Source organism: Anguilla anguilla, chromosome 6, assembly GCF_013347855.1.
Source record: "Anguilla anguilla isolate fAngAng1 chromosome 6, fAngAng1.pri, whole genome shotgun sequence".
In the NCBI taxonomy this organism is placed as follows: Eukaryota; Metazoa; Chordata; class Actinopteri; order Anguilliformes; family Anguillidae; genus Anguilla; species Anguilla anguilla.
Genome location: NC_049206.1, coordinates 2,241,402 through 2,257,296, shown reverse-complemented (window position 1 = coordinate 2,257,296; position 15,895 = coordinate 2,241,402). Strand labels below are relative to the sequence as shown.

Below are 15,895 nucleotides of genomic sequence, written 5' to 3'. Positions count from 1 at the left end.
CATAGTGTCCGCTGACCAGACGGTCAAGAATGGTGACAGCATGGTAAATATAGCGGGAAATGTAGCGGTAAATATAGCGGTACATGTAGTGGTAAATATAGCGGTACATGTAGTGGTAAATATAGCGGTACATGTCGCCGCGCTCCAACGCCATTCACGCCCGGCTTCTGGCACGCGTGCAGCTACTGTGTGATATTTCCCATACTCTACACACTGGGAATTAATTTACTAATATTTACAAATTTTATAGAAAAATTGAATAGTATAGTTTCTTGTTTTGTTTTTATAGAAAAATGTATCAAAATGTTTTGTTATATTTGCTATAAAAAAGTGCCCATAATATTGATATATTCCTTTTATTTTCGACATTCCATTTGTGTCAGATGTAGTGTGTTTGTAGGGTTTGTGGAGTCAGTGTTTGTGTGGAAACCCCTCTTTAAAATGACCCTTCTACCTCCAGTATTTCCCAGAGTAAAAATAGCCCCCGGGGGGGGGGGGGGGTGGAGGAAGATGGGGTTTCACCGCCCCAACACTGTCCTTATGGAAAAGTAACACTAATGAAGCTTCCTGGGGTTCATTCCAACACTGTCCTTATGGAAAAGTAACACTAATGAAGCTTCCTGGGGTTCATTCCAACACTGTCCTTATGGAAAAGTAACACTAATGAAGCTTCCTGGGGTTCATTCCAACACTGTCCTTATGGAAAAGTAACACTAATGAAGCTTCCTGGGGTTCATTCCAACACTGTCCTTATGGAAAAGTAACACTAATGAAGCTTCCTGGGGTTCATTCCAACACTGTCCTTATGGAAAAGTAACACTAATGAAGCTTCCTGGGGTTCATTCCACACTGTCCTTATGGAAAAGTAACACTAATGAAGCTTCCTGGGGTTCATTCCAACACTGTCCTTATGGAAAAGTAACACTAATGAAGCTTCCTGGGGTTCATTCCAACACCGTCCTTATGGAAAAGTAACACTAATGAAGCTTCCTGGGGTTCATTCCAACACCGTCCTTATGGAAAAGTAACACTAATGAAGCTTCCTGGGGTTCATTCCAACACCGTCCTTATGGAAAAGTAACACTAATGAAGCTTCCTAGGGTTCATTCCAACACTGACCTTATGGAAAAGTAACACTAATGAAGCTTCCTGGGGTTCATTCCAACACCGTCCTTATGGAAAAGTAACACTAATGAAGCTTCCTGGGGTTCATTCCAACACCGTCCTTATGGAAAAGTAACACTAATGAAGCTTCCTAGGGTTCATTCCAACACTGACCTTATGGAAAAGTAACACTAATGAAGCTTCCTGGGGTTCATTCCAACACTGACCTTATGGAAAAGTAACACTAATGAAGCTTCCTGGGGTTCATTCCAACACTGACCTTATGGAAAAGTAACACTAATGAAGCTTCCTGCGGTTCTTCCTCATCCAGCTCTTCTGTAAAATAAGGTTTTGTTTAGACTGCAGGTCTTAATGCTCACATCTTTCTCAGTGTCTGGCCACATTATTTTACAGGTGGCCAGATCAGATTTTTCAGTTTAGACCAGCTAGGCCTACATGTTTGTTATTTCTATGGTGACATGATGAGATGAGTTAACCCTTTGTTACATGGGGAGGGACGGAAAAGTGGGTGGGGAAATCTGATTTGAGGGGTCAGGCGTAGGTCACATGGCCAGGTATGAGATATTAAACTGTGTCTTAGGACCGCATATGAACGTGGTTCAGACCTGAAAAAGAAAACATTTGACTGCGTGTGACGCTTCGCTGTTCAAACCTCAAGGAGTAGATTTAAACTGCGTGGGGAAAAAAACTGGGTTTGGGTCACGTCAGAAACTGCCTGTTTGCACAAAGCCCTGAAGGTGGTACAGAATCCCCCCCTTGTTTAAAATGGAGGCGATGTGACGCACATGCAAATTTCTGCAGTTCGATATGAAAGCCACACCTTCTGGAGAAGACTGGCATGTGAAATGAACAGTGCCGTTTTCTCCCCAAGGCACGAAATACAGGTTTTACACAAGACTTGACTTAATGCACTTCAGTCCTCTGCACTTCCCTCAGCTCAGCGCTACATGTGCTCTTATTTGTGCTTTGAGAAGGCATTTATAGGTTTAGCGATACACTATGTGACCAAAGGGATCTGGACACCGCTTGGTCTGGGGCTGTTTATCAGGGTTTGGGCTAGGCCTCTTAGCTCCAGCGAAGGCAAATCTTAATGCTACAGCATAACCGTCCACCCTTCACGTGCACTCTCCGCTTGCGTCAAGCTTGGTTGTACCCAGTTGAGGCATTGGTTAAATGCGTATTGCGTCGCTGGAAATTGAGAGGATGCCAACTGCACCAACGTCACTAAGTGAACGTTGGAACAGAATTGGTCGAATCCAGGAAAAAATGTTGATTGATAGCAAGATGATTCAAGAGCAGAAGTGGTGTATATGGAACTTTTTAAAAAAAAGAAATCCACAAACGTTGTGTAAGAAAGTGAGAATGGCTGTAGTCTGCAGCTGTACGAGGCCCTTCGGATTGGCTCTGAGTGGATTGGGTGAGAGCTGATTGGCTCTTAGCTGATTGGGTGAGAGTGGAGAATGCTGTGAGCAGGAGTGTGAGTGTGTGTGTGTGTGTGCACGTAAGTGTGAGCAGGTGAGTGTGTGCATGTAAGTAATACTGATGACAAAATACATGAAGATATGCATATCTTTTATTTGAAAACCAAGTACAATTTCAAAAACAACATTTGGCATATTAGGAAAAAAGCAACATTACAGCACTTTGCAGAGATCAGTACCTGGAAAGGACAAAAAAAATCTAACTTGAGTTTTGGAATGTTCGGTTGCATAGTGCGTTCTGTGCTTGTGCAGGCAGCTACAGCTTTGAGCAGAGCTTTTCTGCATGGCGCTCACAAGTGTGCTGAATAAAGAAAGGCACCTGTTTCCATTTAAACGCCACCTGCACAGGTAATACACCTGCTCAGGTTGTCTGCCTGTTGAGCCTAAAGCACGGTGTGTTTAGCCCTGCAGGCAGAGTCCAGATCGTGCCCTTAACACAGGAAATGCACTGATCAGCACGTTCTCTTAAAAACACGGCTGCCCGTCCCACGCCCAGCCGCTCTCTCAGAAGGCCTGTGGAGGCTCCGGGTCCGGGAGCGAACCCCCCTGCATTCTGTTCAGATCCTTTCTGTTAAAGACACTTCCAGAACTGTTTCCAGAACATTCCCAAACCTCACTGCCATTTTCTTTGTCTTCAGCCCAAATCGGTACCAGAGACCTTTCTTGCTCAAAGACTTCCCGTGACCCTGCCGAAAAAAAAACCCTGGCCATCTACAAAAGTGTGCCCTGGCCTTATCGCCCTGGGCCTTATCGCCCTGGGCCTTATCGCCCTGGGCCTGGCAGTGCCGATAGGCCTGCAGGGCTAACGCTGGGCTGTAGAAGCAGGCCTTTTACACTCAGAACAATGCAGAGTCAAGCAGAGATTACGTTTAAACAAAAACCCCTTAGCAAAACATGCCCTATCAGGCTAGTGACGTGTTCCCCAGGCTGCGGCAGCACTGTGTGCTTCAAACTGCACACAGGAGGAGGTGTGCAGACCAGCCTGCAGCCAGCTGTGACTGGGGCCGGTCTGGATGTCCATCCGTTTCTTCCTGCTTTTTTACATTACTGTATGGCCCAGGGGGACTTCACACACCCTGATGCTGTACCCGTCTCTCTCCGCCCCCCGCCCCTCCCCCCTTTCCCTCGGGCGCTGGCTGGGGGGTTTTGGGGAAGAGGAATCGCAGGCGAGCTCGAGCGGGATTGCCTCACGACGAAGGGGCGTGTCCTTCAGCAGGTCATGCAGCGGGGCCTGGTGTAGAACGGCTGAGGGTTGGGGTCCACCTGCAAACGGACGGACGGACAGACGGACACCCAGATCAGCACGCTGCCCAACGCAACGGCACTCTGGGTACATGTCAAACGAGTTCCTGAATGTCTGCTGCTAGGAACAGGTTTGAGGCACACGATGCAAAACTCCTGCCACAGGCAACAAGAATCAGGGGGGTTTGTGTGTGTGTGTGTGTGTGCGTGCGTGCATGTGTGTGTGTGTGTGTGTGCGTGCGTGCGTGTGTGAGTGTGTGTGTGCGTGCGTGCGTGCGTGTGTGCGTGTGTGTGTGTGCGTATGTGTGCTTAGTGCGCAAACTCACCACGCAGTACACTGGAGGCGGTCGGTAGCGGAACTCCTGGACGAATGCCAGAAGGGGGCGCTCCAGTACCCCACTGAAGTCCTCCTCACCCTGAGGGGGCGCCACACTCTGCTCAGTCTCGTCCTCTTCAGAGATGATGGAGCTGTAGTCAGGAGGAGCTGCGGTGGAGAGATTTCAGCAGACTGTGAGACTTAAGTATTCGGGCTGGGTGGGGGGGGGGGGGGTACTCACGCTCGGGCTGGGCGGGGGGTGTTGTGGGGGGGGGGGGGGGGGGGTACTCACACTCGGGCTGGTCCGGCACGGCCATGCACAGCCAGTCCGGGTCGAGGCTGTACTGGGAGCTCACGCTGGAGGTCCGGCTCCCGAAGGGGTGCAGCGGGATGGTGCCCATGACCAGCGGCAGCTCCAGGGACAGCTTGGACGACCCAGGCATGTCCACGGACACCTGCGACAAGTGAAGCGTAGGGGATCTCTCTCTCTCTCTCTCTCTCTGTTGTGAGGTGTGGGCAGGGCGGGGCGGGGCCGGTGCGGGGCCGGGGCGGGGCGCGGCACTCACCAGCAGGACGTACTCCACTTTGATGATGCGGCTCTGCAGGATGGTGGGCCCGATGGGCGGGATCTTGATGGCGCGGCCGTGCCAGGACTCCCGGCGGCGCGGCGCGACCGGGTCGCCGCACAGCGCCGCCACCGCGGACCGCTTCTGCTTGGTGGTGCCGCGCGCGATGAAGGTCTGGATCTGCGTGATGCAGGCCCGGGGCACCACGGCGCGGCACGTGGAGTTCTCAAATTCGGCAAAAACGGGGATCACCTCACCTGCGGGAGGAGCGAGGAGGAAAGGGAGGAAGGGTTTCGTTACAGCTCTGCAAGGTGAGAACAGCAGGGGGAACGATGAGAGATCTTTCTGAGGCAGCTTGGCGGTTACGGACTCCCCCAGGAGGAGACCGTCAACAGTGAGGGAATTTAACTGAGGATAGGACGCCCACCCTTAAGGAGGGAATGATGTGAGGTGGGAGTGAGTGGGAGGAGAGGCTTTCCACTTGCCTGGGGTGTAGCCCTTTCGATCGATCTTGGCGGTCACAGACACCTGTCCGAAATTCCGGTACCACACCCGGGCCATCTTGTCTTTAGTGCCGGCCTGAGGGGCCTGTGACAGAGGCAGACGGGACACGGCAGGAAGTGAGCTAAACACACAGAGGAAGCGCTGACACCAGCCTTCGCTCAGCCATGAAGACCCAACACCGGCCTTCACTCAGCCATGAAGACCCAACACCGGCCTTCACTCAGCCATGAAGACCCAACACCGGCCTTCGCTCAGCCATGAAGAACCAACACCGGCCTTCACTCAGCCACAAAGACCCAACACCAACCCAACACCAGCCTTCACTCAGCCATGAAGACATAAGGTCCGTCTGCTGCCCCAGCCTGGTGCCCTTAGGCAACAGATATTTCACTAACTATCCCCTAATGTGGTTGACCATTTACAGCCATGTGGCACGCTCACAGCTCAGCCTCTCTAGACTAACTGCACGATCACCTCTGTCTCTGTTATGGTTCACACTGCAGCTTCAATTTTCAAAATTAGCATCTTATGGTAGATATTTGTAGTTCACAAAATGCTGGATAAATGACAGTCCCAGTGGAAACAGATGTCCTGGCCTTGAACACAATCCCTTATGTGTACCTGTAAACCATAATGTATGGCTAGAACTCCTGCCATAAACCAGAACCTCTTGCAGTAAGGAAGTAGAGAGGTTGGAAGCAACGTAGCAGCTGAACATCTCTATAGCTGGTTTCTATGGAGAATCTGTGCTCGTAGTTTCGTAACCTTGGTATTCTACCTGCAACCTTATCAGTAAAGACCCAGTTCTTTAAGCCCTGAACCTCACTGCCCCCTTTACACAGAACCAGGCCCAAACGCTTGCATGGCGGTGTGTGGTGTGGTGGACAGGGGCAGATTTGACTTTGGGTTGGACCGGGCCGGACCGTACCAGCAAGGCCGGGGTGTTGATGTCAATGGGCTGGATGACGGTGAACTCCTTCTTGATTTTCTTGACTGTGGACCAGGGCCGGTGCAGCTTCACCTTGACCCAGTACCGCACACTGCCGTGCTTCCCTTCAAACGATGTCACCAGGGTCCTGCCCAATCACATCGAAGCAAATAAGAAGGCAGAAAGAATGGAGGGAGAATACAGCTCATCACAAACTGATTGTTACAGTTGTCCACTTTCATTTAGCCAGTTCACTGCATGCAAATGCCTCAAATGGAAGGAACACTATGAGTTTATATTTAAATTCACAGAAGGAGAGAAGTATTTACAGCCAAAACTAGGAGTGAAAGATTTAAACCCCCCCCCCCCCCCGCCCCCGCCCCCCAGAGAGACTGTGTTCTGCAGGACTTACTCCTCTGGAAGCTGGAAGCTGAAGGGGAACTCGTGTCTGCCCGCCTGTAAGACGGTCATATCGCCATTATCTGGGGGGTGGAGATGGAGAACACACATTAATTCACCTCATTTAATCTGCAGTGGCTTACAGCTGGATTCAGATCATCAGCAGGGTGTACAGAACGGACACCAGTGTTTCAGGGGAACAGTCTCACACAGCTGCCACCAGACACTGAGCACTCTCATTCACGCCAATTTCAGCTTCACCAGAACCATTCCCACAACACTGGCCCAGGCACCACCACTCCCATTTGTGATCACTGTAGCCGACTACAAAGCACTGTAACACATGAATGAGACTAGAGTACATTGCTTAGATGCACGTTTTGTTTTAAATTTAGTAATGGAACACACGGTGAAAAGCGCTTTAGTAAACCGTGTGCACGATTCATACAGACAAAGGTTTATGAGCTTTCATATGAACCGGCAATTGGGAATATTAATTCTCTAGACAATTGTTCAAAATCAGTATAGAACACATTGCCATACTTCAGTTAATTGTTTACCCAGAAACAGCAGCATGTTAGAAAGTCACCAACAATTCTATCTATCCTACTTTGTTTTCGCGTTTTTGCGTCTCCTTCATTGGTCAATAAGAGCGCGACAGGAACGTTCCCAGGACTGTTCTGGCGCGATACGCGGAAGCGCGCGGAGTTCCCAGCGGCGTCTGAACAGACCAACCTGACTGCAAAAGCGCTTCTTTCAGGTTGAGGTATTCCTCCTGGTCGCGGTAGGCCTGCGTGTACGTGCTGCTGGAACCAGCGGAACTGGCAGTCCCAGACTCGGTCCATCGCACTTTAGTGAAACCTCTGGCGTGTAGTTTCAGCGACTCAACTTTGTTCTCCCCCCTAAACTCAAGCACCACTTTGCCGGACACCACGTCTCCGTTGCTGAACACGGGCGGGGTATCAAATTCAGGGGAGTCGAATACGACGTAAAACTTCTTAAGCCTGTCGAAAATCATCCTTCCGCCAAAAATGCAAACGTACAGATTCCGTTTTTTTTATAACGTTCCCCTTTAACATCAGGTTGTGCGTTTATCTTATGGAGCCTGATGTGTGAGTTCCTAGGTTCCCAAGACTTGATTAGCGAAGTTGCAAGTGCGAACGTCTTAAGTAGCCTAGTACCGATGTCGGTGGGGCGGTATTCGAAAATGATTACGTAAGGATCCCGGCACTGTTAGCGTAGTCGCTTAATGATACTTTCCTGGGTGTGGAAAATTTGAGCTGGTCCAGTAAGATAACCGATTGCTCTTTTTTCTTCACAAGAACATAAACAAGCCGCATACTTTTTTAATTTAACTCTGTTTCGCAATAAAGTTTTCTGCGGCACAGCGCTTGTCATAAATAAGTCTTATTTTTAAAACGGACTCAGTTACATATCACGAAGAGTTAAAAATAAACAAAAACATAACTCTTAACGTTCGCGGAACTTGGCACCTCATATAAATGTTAATTACATTGTATTATCAGACTTAAATATCCACTTACTATTAAATAATAAAATTGTTGTTCATTACACAAACAAACGCGGCGGGTAATTAACATGACTCAAAGAAAATTTCCTTGCGCGCGCTTAAGGTTTCATCTTACGTACAGTATGTTCGAGTTTAAAAAAAACGTGTTTATCTGATATTAATCTTGTGGGACATATTACATCTTCCGTATGCTACGAAAGGCATGACCACTACGACATAATAATAATTAACGTTGGAAGCACGTTTAATAATTTCATTATATTTTCGTAATATGAGCGCTTGCATTTCGTTTGGGAGACGATTACGAATGCTGAAAAAACTGGTTGCTTTGCAGTATTGCTGATTGCAGTAGGCCTAATGCTATTAGTGTGTTACTTTATTGTTATTGTTTAATTATTTTTTTTCACGCGCTTTAAACAGGACCTGAGTTTAGATCTGTCCAAAGCTCTGCGCTAGGCTGTTATAGCCTGCCCTCTAGTGGACCGTCTGTGAAATGCTCACGGGTGACGTGCGTTCACGTTCTGTTGACCTACTTCACATTAATTTCAGGCATTGGGTCTATCTCCTGCGCACAAGCCCGCGTGCCTAATTGTGCTACATTGTGTTGGGGGAGAGTAATATTAGACAGGGCACGGTCATTCACCTCACACGGGTCACACGTCAGGCGTGTGCTCCAGAGTTGCGCATGCATGATGTCAGGCGTGCAAAATGCTTCCGTGACCTTGGCGTGCAAGGTCATGCCTCAGACCACACTGCCCGGCTCTGCCCAGCCAAACACTGCCCGAGTCAGACTGAGATAGAAGCGCTCCTCTTTGCCCTACCCTGGGTGGCGGTGCTCCACCAGGTCGACCGGTGTCACATGTTGCAATCTGTTTTGGCTACAAACTGACACGGAGCCATATCCGTGCAGGGTTCAAGGTGAAGCGCAGGAAAACAGCCTGCACCCTGGCCTTCAGCACATGCACCCTTTCACAACTTTTTCAGAGGCTTAGACTCCATGGGCACTGGATTCGCCCGTCACGCCACCAGTTGCCTGCTGGTTGAGAGGCATCTGCAGAGCTCCTCCATGGACCTTAATGTGCAGTGCCACTAGAGGGCGCCACCGCCCCGTCTGCAATGAGGATGCAGGCGATCACTCATAAGCCCCTCCCATTACAGGTTATGGCCACCAGTGGCCCTCCTCTGTCCCTGCACAACGTGCGTAAGCTCCTCCCTCACCTGGCGCAGGTGTCGTAGGTGACCTCTGGTGAAAACAGTCCAGCGTAGGTCCTCTAGATCGCGTCGCTGCCTGGGCGGCCACCGCGGACAGCAGTAAAAACCTGCAGCCGTTTGTTCTGCATTAATCATCCACCCGGCACCTTCCACGACTCTCAGACATGACCTCGCGCGTTTCTGACACCTTCCACGACTCTCAGACGTGACCTCGCGCGTTTCTGACACCTTCCACATCTCTCAGACGTGACCTCGCGCGTTTCTGACACCTTCCACATCTCTCAGACGTGACCTCGTGTGTTTCTGACACCTTCCACATCTCTCAGGCGTGACCTTGCACGTTTCTGACCTCAGCTGAAAGCTGACCGCTGTGAAGCACGGACGGGCTGAGGTGTCAGGGGCTGTTCCCGATTTTACTCCCAGCTGGCTCAGAAACCCTGCTCAGGGAAACAGGCCTCTGGAGGCAGCTCTGACATCACTATATGAACCGATGAGGTGTTCATACACGCCTGAACACCGTGGGCCCTTCCATTTTGTTTTCAGTTTTAGGAATTATCTGTAAGGGTCCAGTGCAGTCCTGTGGCTCTAGGTGCACTGTGGCTTTGTTTTGGTAAGGAGTGCCCTCTGCAGTAGCCTGTGGGCTCCCTGAGAGTAAACGAGACACAGGCAGGTCAGGGCGTGCCGAGACTGCTGTCTGCAGTCTTTCTGCTTCCCCAAAGGCTGGTGTGTGTGTGTTTGTTATGGTGTGAGTGTGTGGGGGCCTTGGACTTTGGTCGATATTGAAGCAACATTATTATTATTACTATTCTGTTTTAGTTTTTTTGCATTTCTTCAGTCACATCGGCATTGATTTGTACAGTAATGACATACTTTTTGTCAAAACGGCCCACCCATAAAGACCAAATTAAGAAACACTTCTTTTTTTCATGAACAAGACTGAATCCCTCATCTCTTGATGGTTCTTTAGGGTTTCCCGGGGTGGTGGCTTGTCTCTCGTCCCTGACCTTCCTACAGGTGTCCCCCAAGGTTCTGTACTTGGACCCCTCCTCTTTTCCCTTAACATCTCTTGGGTCTGATACCCCATACTCAGCATTTCCCCTCTTTCTCTCCACCTGGTCGATCAGGTCTCACGCAGGATCTCAGGTGGCTGAGATGCATCTCATGCTGGATGGTGGACTGCAGCCTTACTGAGGCTGGTGCTGCTCATTCCTCCCCCTCCCTCCCTGACGCTTCTCCCAGGCACAGTGCGGCCTGTACTGGCCCCACAGCAAGCTCTTCCCCCGGGGAGCCAGGACGGCGGAATCTTTGGCCACCTTCCCACACGGGCAGAAGAGCCACCACTTTAGACTGCATCCTGTTCCTCCTCCTATCCCCACCCATAGCGTTCCCTCCTTTTCAGGTTATGCTATTTTTATGGTTTTATGTGATATTTTTATGGTTTTACAGTATATGATTATGGTTTTATGTTTCTTTCTGACAGTATGTTTGTGTCTTCTTAGGGCTTGTTATGGATGAGGTCTATGTATTCAGTTTGTACTTTGGTTCTTGTTTGGTGTAGTTAACTTGCGCTGGTGCTTTGGTGATGTTGCATCTTGCTGCTGTGGGAGTGTTGTTACCCAGGTCCCGCTGGCACTGTGGCTCCTAATAATAATCAGGTGAATCCATCCACTTATGAATCCACTCATATTGTAAGTCACACTAGATAAGACCATCTGCTGAATGAATGTAATGGAGCGTAATAATCATAAACATTTAACTGCTCTCTGGCTGCTGTCGTGAGGTTAGAGAGTTTGAGCTGGACGAATGTCAGAACGATCTGTTTATAAACACGAACTCTGACCCAGAGATAATCTTTACCTGGGGGCCTTGAATGGCTCAGTGCTGAAAAATCTTTAAACATAACAAAACTAACCCCCCCCCCCCCCCCTTAACCTGGCACAGTTTCAAACCCTTCTCTCAAAAATGTTCATTTAATCTGGGGCAGAACCGGGGACCGCTAACCAGCTCAGCTCTGGGGCAGAACCGCTAACCAGCTCAGCTCTGGGGCAGAACCGCTAACCAGCTCAACTCTGGGGCAGAACCGGGGACCACTAACCAGCTCAGCTCTGGGGGCAGAACCGCTAACCAGCTCAGCGCTGGGGCAGAACCGCTAACCAGCTCAGCTCTGGGGCAGAACCGCTAACCAGCTCAGCTCTGGGGCAGAACCGCTAACCAGCTCAGCTCTGGGGCAGAACCGCTAACCAGCTCAGCTCTGGGGCAGAACCGGGGACCACTAACCAGCTGAGCTCTGGGGCAGAACCGCTAACCAGCTCAGCGCTGGGGCAGAACCGCTAACCAGCATAGCTCTGGGGCAGAACCGCTAACCAGCTCAGCTCTGGGGGCAGAACCGCTAACCAGCTCAGCTCTGGGGCAGAACCGCTAACCAGCTCAGCTCTGGGGCAGAACCGGGGACCACTAACCAGCTCAGCTCTGGGGCAGAACCGCTAACCAGCTCAGCGCTGGGGCAGAACCGCTAACCAGCTCAGCGCTGGGGCAGAACCGCTAACCAGCTCAGCTCTGGGGCAGAACCGCTAACCAGCTCAGCGCTGGGGCAGAACCGCTAACCAGCTCAGCGCTGGGGCAGAACCAGAGACTGCTAACCGGCTCATCCCACAGCCGCACACTGCCACGTGTCCCTTGCCTGTCAGTACTGGGACTGCAGGAATGTGAAATATTTGGAATATTAATCAGGGATGAGAGAGAGGGAGGGAGAGAGAGTCTTAGAATAAGTGCTTTTAACTACAACTGCACTAGTATCAACCGAGAGCACATTTTGAGAAAATTATTAATATTCAGCTTATCCATTTTCAAGGCAGCTGTGAAGGCCACGTGGTTTAAAAAAAGCTTACGACTAAAATATTGGAATTTCTGAACTATGACACATTTTCCACTTTAAACAGTTAAATTCAACTATGCATAGAACCCAAACATGCCGTTGCGCTGGACAGCAATGCCGTGTGGTTGACATCGATTGTCCAGTTAAATATTAACCCCACCCCCTCCTTTACTCCATTTATCTTGCCCAGATTCCCGATGACCCACATACGGCTACCTCTCGCGCTTCTGCAACTAACACGAGCCTGATTCGTGCCGTTTTGAAATTCACGCACGGTGTTGTGAAAACGGACCAAATACAAAAAAAAGAGGTGCTTCTATGCCCTGGACAAGCCGTGTCTAGTGTTGCAGCTTGGTAAGACTTTAAGTTTTCCCCTTGGAGCCCGTTTAATGAACTCTCAAGGTGAATAAACCGGAGCATACCCCGATGTTTTGCATGTAAACTATTTATGTTTAACAGTCCCAGAGTATAAATAGACCACTCGGCCATATCAGACTATACTTTAATCCCTTTGTGTGTGTATTTTAGTGTGTGGTTGTGTGTAGTGCTCTATACATTGTACTATTCTAAAGTAATCAGAGGTTTAAAATAAACTTGTTATAGCTGCACAATCACAAATCTCTCAATGAATAAACAAAAAAACGAGGAAGAGCAGGTTAGTTTAAATGACACCACCCAAGGTCAAAGAGGCCTGTTCGCAAGAACAAGGGGGGGGGGGGGGGGGGGTTACACTGACCTCGGATAAGATGCTGTCTCTTCCTGAAATATGTTTCTTTGGAAGTGTAGTCGTTGTAGGCGGTGTTCATGCCAACACTGCGATTCTCCAGCCAGTGCGCAGTCGCAACCCCTCGGCCCTGAACCTTCAACGAGCGCACCTTGATCTCTTGGTTCAGCTCCAACACCACCTGGCCGGACAGCACCTCGCCACTGCTGTAAACCGCGTCATCCGCTCCCTCCAGCTCCAGTTTAAAACTTCTTATCGTTTTCAAAGTCATGTCTTTAAGAAAAGGAAGGAACGCAGTCAGCACAGTTATAGGGCCATATGCAGGAAAATAAATGAATACATAGGCCATACATTTATTTACTGTTTTAAAATCCTGTGCTTGTAAAAAGTCGGTCAAAATGTATTCATGAAATAACGTATTTTACAGCATTGCATTTTTTAACAACGCGATTGTCACAAAACGCTGGGCTGTGCATTCCCGCGGAGTGGAATCGAAATCTAAAATTGAACCTTAAACGGAGAAAGACTGCAGTTATTCCCTGGCAGCTGCGTACATTAACGGATAATACAGTGGCAAGTCCAAAAATAGATAGCGAAACAAAAACAAACGGAAGTGTTGTAGTACTGCTGCTGGGATGTTCACGTCAATGTAGTTAAGGGCAATATAAGGACTTTAGTGGAATTTACAATGAATAGGTTTAAATAATAATAACAACAGTTTCGCTAAGCGCATTTTTTTCATGTTTGCAGTTCAGATATGCATTAGGTTCGCATGCGTCACAGGAACTCGAAGTAAGCATTTTCGTTTTGAACGTAGCCTATATTCTATAAGTATACAATATAGGTTGCTTAGCAGCACTTACTACAGCAAGTGCTATTTACAAAAATCTTTTTCACGTGCCCAGTCATGGCAAAAGCAAAAAACGATGCTTTTGCAACGTGAGGCTTTTCGTACAAGTTAACTTTTGTTCCAAGGTAGTGAAACGCATAGATTTGCTCATGTAACATGTAGCCTTTAACAAGTTTATTTCTTAGATTTATGCTCCCAAAAAGCTTTGGCCCTACCATTAAAGAAATGAATGCAGCAGGCTCCCGAAGTTTCAGTCTTACTTGTCCGCTCAGCTACTCTTCTCGAGTTTCATCTCTTGACAGTTTCTCAGTATTTATAAAGGTCTGGGTGTGCGCGGCCCCTTTCCGTGAGCACGTGGGAGGACCAAGTTTAATCGCGAATGAGAATAGAACACGCCTATAGAACTTTCTCCTTAATATCTTCAATGAGAATATTAGGACAGAGGGTATTCCCAAAATACATGTAGGCATTTGTAATGTGTGACTCTTGCACTAGATGGTCTTGAGCCTGAAGACATTGCCCCCTTATAACCCTTCATAAACCGCCATGCTGCTCTACACGGTGAGGTCTGCTTACTCCAGCACCAGGGTAGCTGTGTCCTACTGAAACTGAGTTTTACAGTTTTACAGCCACCAAAATGGTCAAGCCTATTTGATATATTTTTAGAACATATGGAGTGGAATATAGTGGGCAGGGTATTGCTGTAAAAGTTTTACATTGTTTTACAGGAACGGCTTTGACATTTGTGGGGCACACATTCCATTATTTATTTATTTTTTTTGTCATCTGCATTTAAATCTGACCTTAATCAAAAAAATCTGACTTACTCCAGAACACCAGGTGGGAGTATGCAACGTTGCTTTGCCTACCATCCACCAATTAAAATAGCAAAGAAGAAGAAATTAAACACTTTAATGAAAAGGCAGAAATAAAAAAGAGATTTTGGAGAATGAGCCCAATGCAATGCAAGGACTGAGAGGCTCTTGGTGTCTTGGTGTCGGCTGCAGACTGCAGCAATGAGGAGTGTCCCATTTCCAGAGAGGAAACGGAGGTGCTCAGCCAAGCAGGTGCTTCCCTGTGTGGTACTGGGGAGTCCCAGGGGCTTCTCAGCAAAATGGGAAAAAAAATGTTTTGCTCTTTTAAGAAATTAAAATTTATGTATTTTTAATGACTGGCATATTTGAATTAAATATGTTGCTATTAATCAAATGTATTGTACGACATAGCTATATACCTTTTACTGTATAATGATAAATTGGTGTCAGGATCCCTTAAACTACTGTGTGAGCCTCTGCATTGCATCCTGTCATGATTTTTGGATAACTGAGTCAAATGCTGAGGCTGTGGCCCTCAGCGACCGGGCTGACATTTCTGGTGGCCTTTTAAACATGTGAAGGTTTGGGAGCCCCTGTTGCTGGGTGTAAGATCGCTGCGTTTTCCTCGTGCTTGCGTCCCTCTTCAGACTAGAAACTCAGCTGACTTAGCAGTGTTAAAAAACAGAGAAGAACCTCACATGTTTCCGTTACTATGGATGTGCGGGCTACGGGGGCGAGCGTAAGGAAGTCGTGTGACGGCGAAATGCGAGCGAAGCAAAACGTGGACCGTTATTCACACCGGCAGCCCCTTATTTACGACCGTGGCCCAGATAAGGCAGTCGTGCACGTGGCACATTCCAGCGCTGCGTGTGTGAGACGGATCGGCCGCGGGAGTTGGGGAGGTGGGACATTCCTCTCCTGAGGCCACGCGCACCTGTACCCACCGAGTGTGTCATGCCGGCTGTTCGCGAGAATGACGGCAGCACGTAGCTGATGTGTACTGACATGACGGAGTTACATTACAGACACGTCCATTTCACGTACCTCTGTTCACACGCGTTTTTCCATCCGCATGTTTTCTGTTGATAACGTTTCAAAATAAACCAGTGTTTATTTCGTATATTACCATTTACAAATGGGTTGTCACTCATTGTTTTACAGTGGATTTTCATTTTGGATATAGTAAAAAAAAAAAATACTTTGATCGAATAAAAAAAACTTTTGAATTATTCCCTACCTGTTGAAAAGGTGATCAAGTTGAACTCGTGGAAAATGGTGAGACACAGAGGTAAACAGCCCAATAAATGCAACCATTTTTGGAGAAAGT

At 48.4% G+C, this 15,895-nt stretch overlaps 1 protein-coding gene across 3 annotated transcripts; it reads right to left on the bottom strand.

Annotated features, from left to right (window-relative positions):
- Nucleotides 1–2,680: 2,680 nt before the first annotated feature.
- LOC118228894 (arrestin domain-containing protein 2-like) lies at nt 2,681–14,092 on the bottom strand. 3 transcript variants are annotated; one of them, XM_035420456.1, is made up of 9 exons: nt 13,969–14,092; nt 12,916–13,176; nt 6,575–6,644; nt 6,163–6,310; nt 5,216–5,318; nt 4,731–4,987; nt 4,457–4,619; nt 4,175–4,332; nt 2,681–3,869 (listed from the first exon to the last, which is right to left on the bottom strand). In XM_035420456.1, exons 2-9 carry the CDS (start codon nt 13,172–13,174, stop codon nt 3,816–3,818), a joined length of 1,212 nt encoding a protein of 403 aa, XP_035276347.1. In that variant the 5' UTR covers nt 13,175–13,176; nt 13,969–14,092; the 3' UTR covers nt 2,681–3,815. The 3 variants fall into 3 exon arrangements, with proteins under 3 accessions (XP_035276347.1, XP_035276346.1, XP_035276348.1); XM_035420455.1 differs by lacking the exons at nt 12,916–13,176; nt 13,969–14,092 and adding an exon at nt 7,297–8,145; XM_035420457.1 differs by lacking the exons at nt 12,916–13,176; nt 13,969–14,092 and adding an exon at nt 7,172–7,290.
- Between the last annotated feature and the right edge of the window lie 1,803 nt (nt 14,093–15,895).

Excerpts from the sequence above, each read along its gene's own strand:
- LOC118228894 (XM_035420455.1), bottom strand. The coding sequence starts at position 7,579 with ATGATTTTCGACAGGCTTAAGAAGTTTTACGTCGTATTCGACTCCCCT. Across the intron at positions 6,645-7,296 it reads AGAAGCGCTTTTGCAGTCAG|ATAATGGCGATATGACCGTC; the intron begins GTTGGTCTGTTC and ends TCCACCCCCCAG. Across the intron at positions 4,620-4,730 it reads AAGTGGAGTACGTCCTGCTG|GTGTCCGTGGACATGCCTGG; the intron begins GTGAGTGCCGCG and ends CACTTGTCGCAG.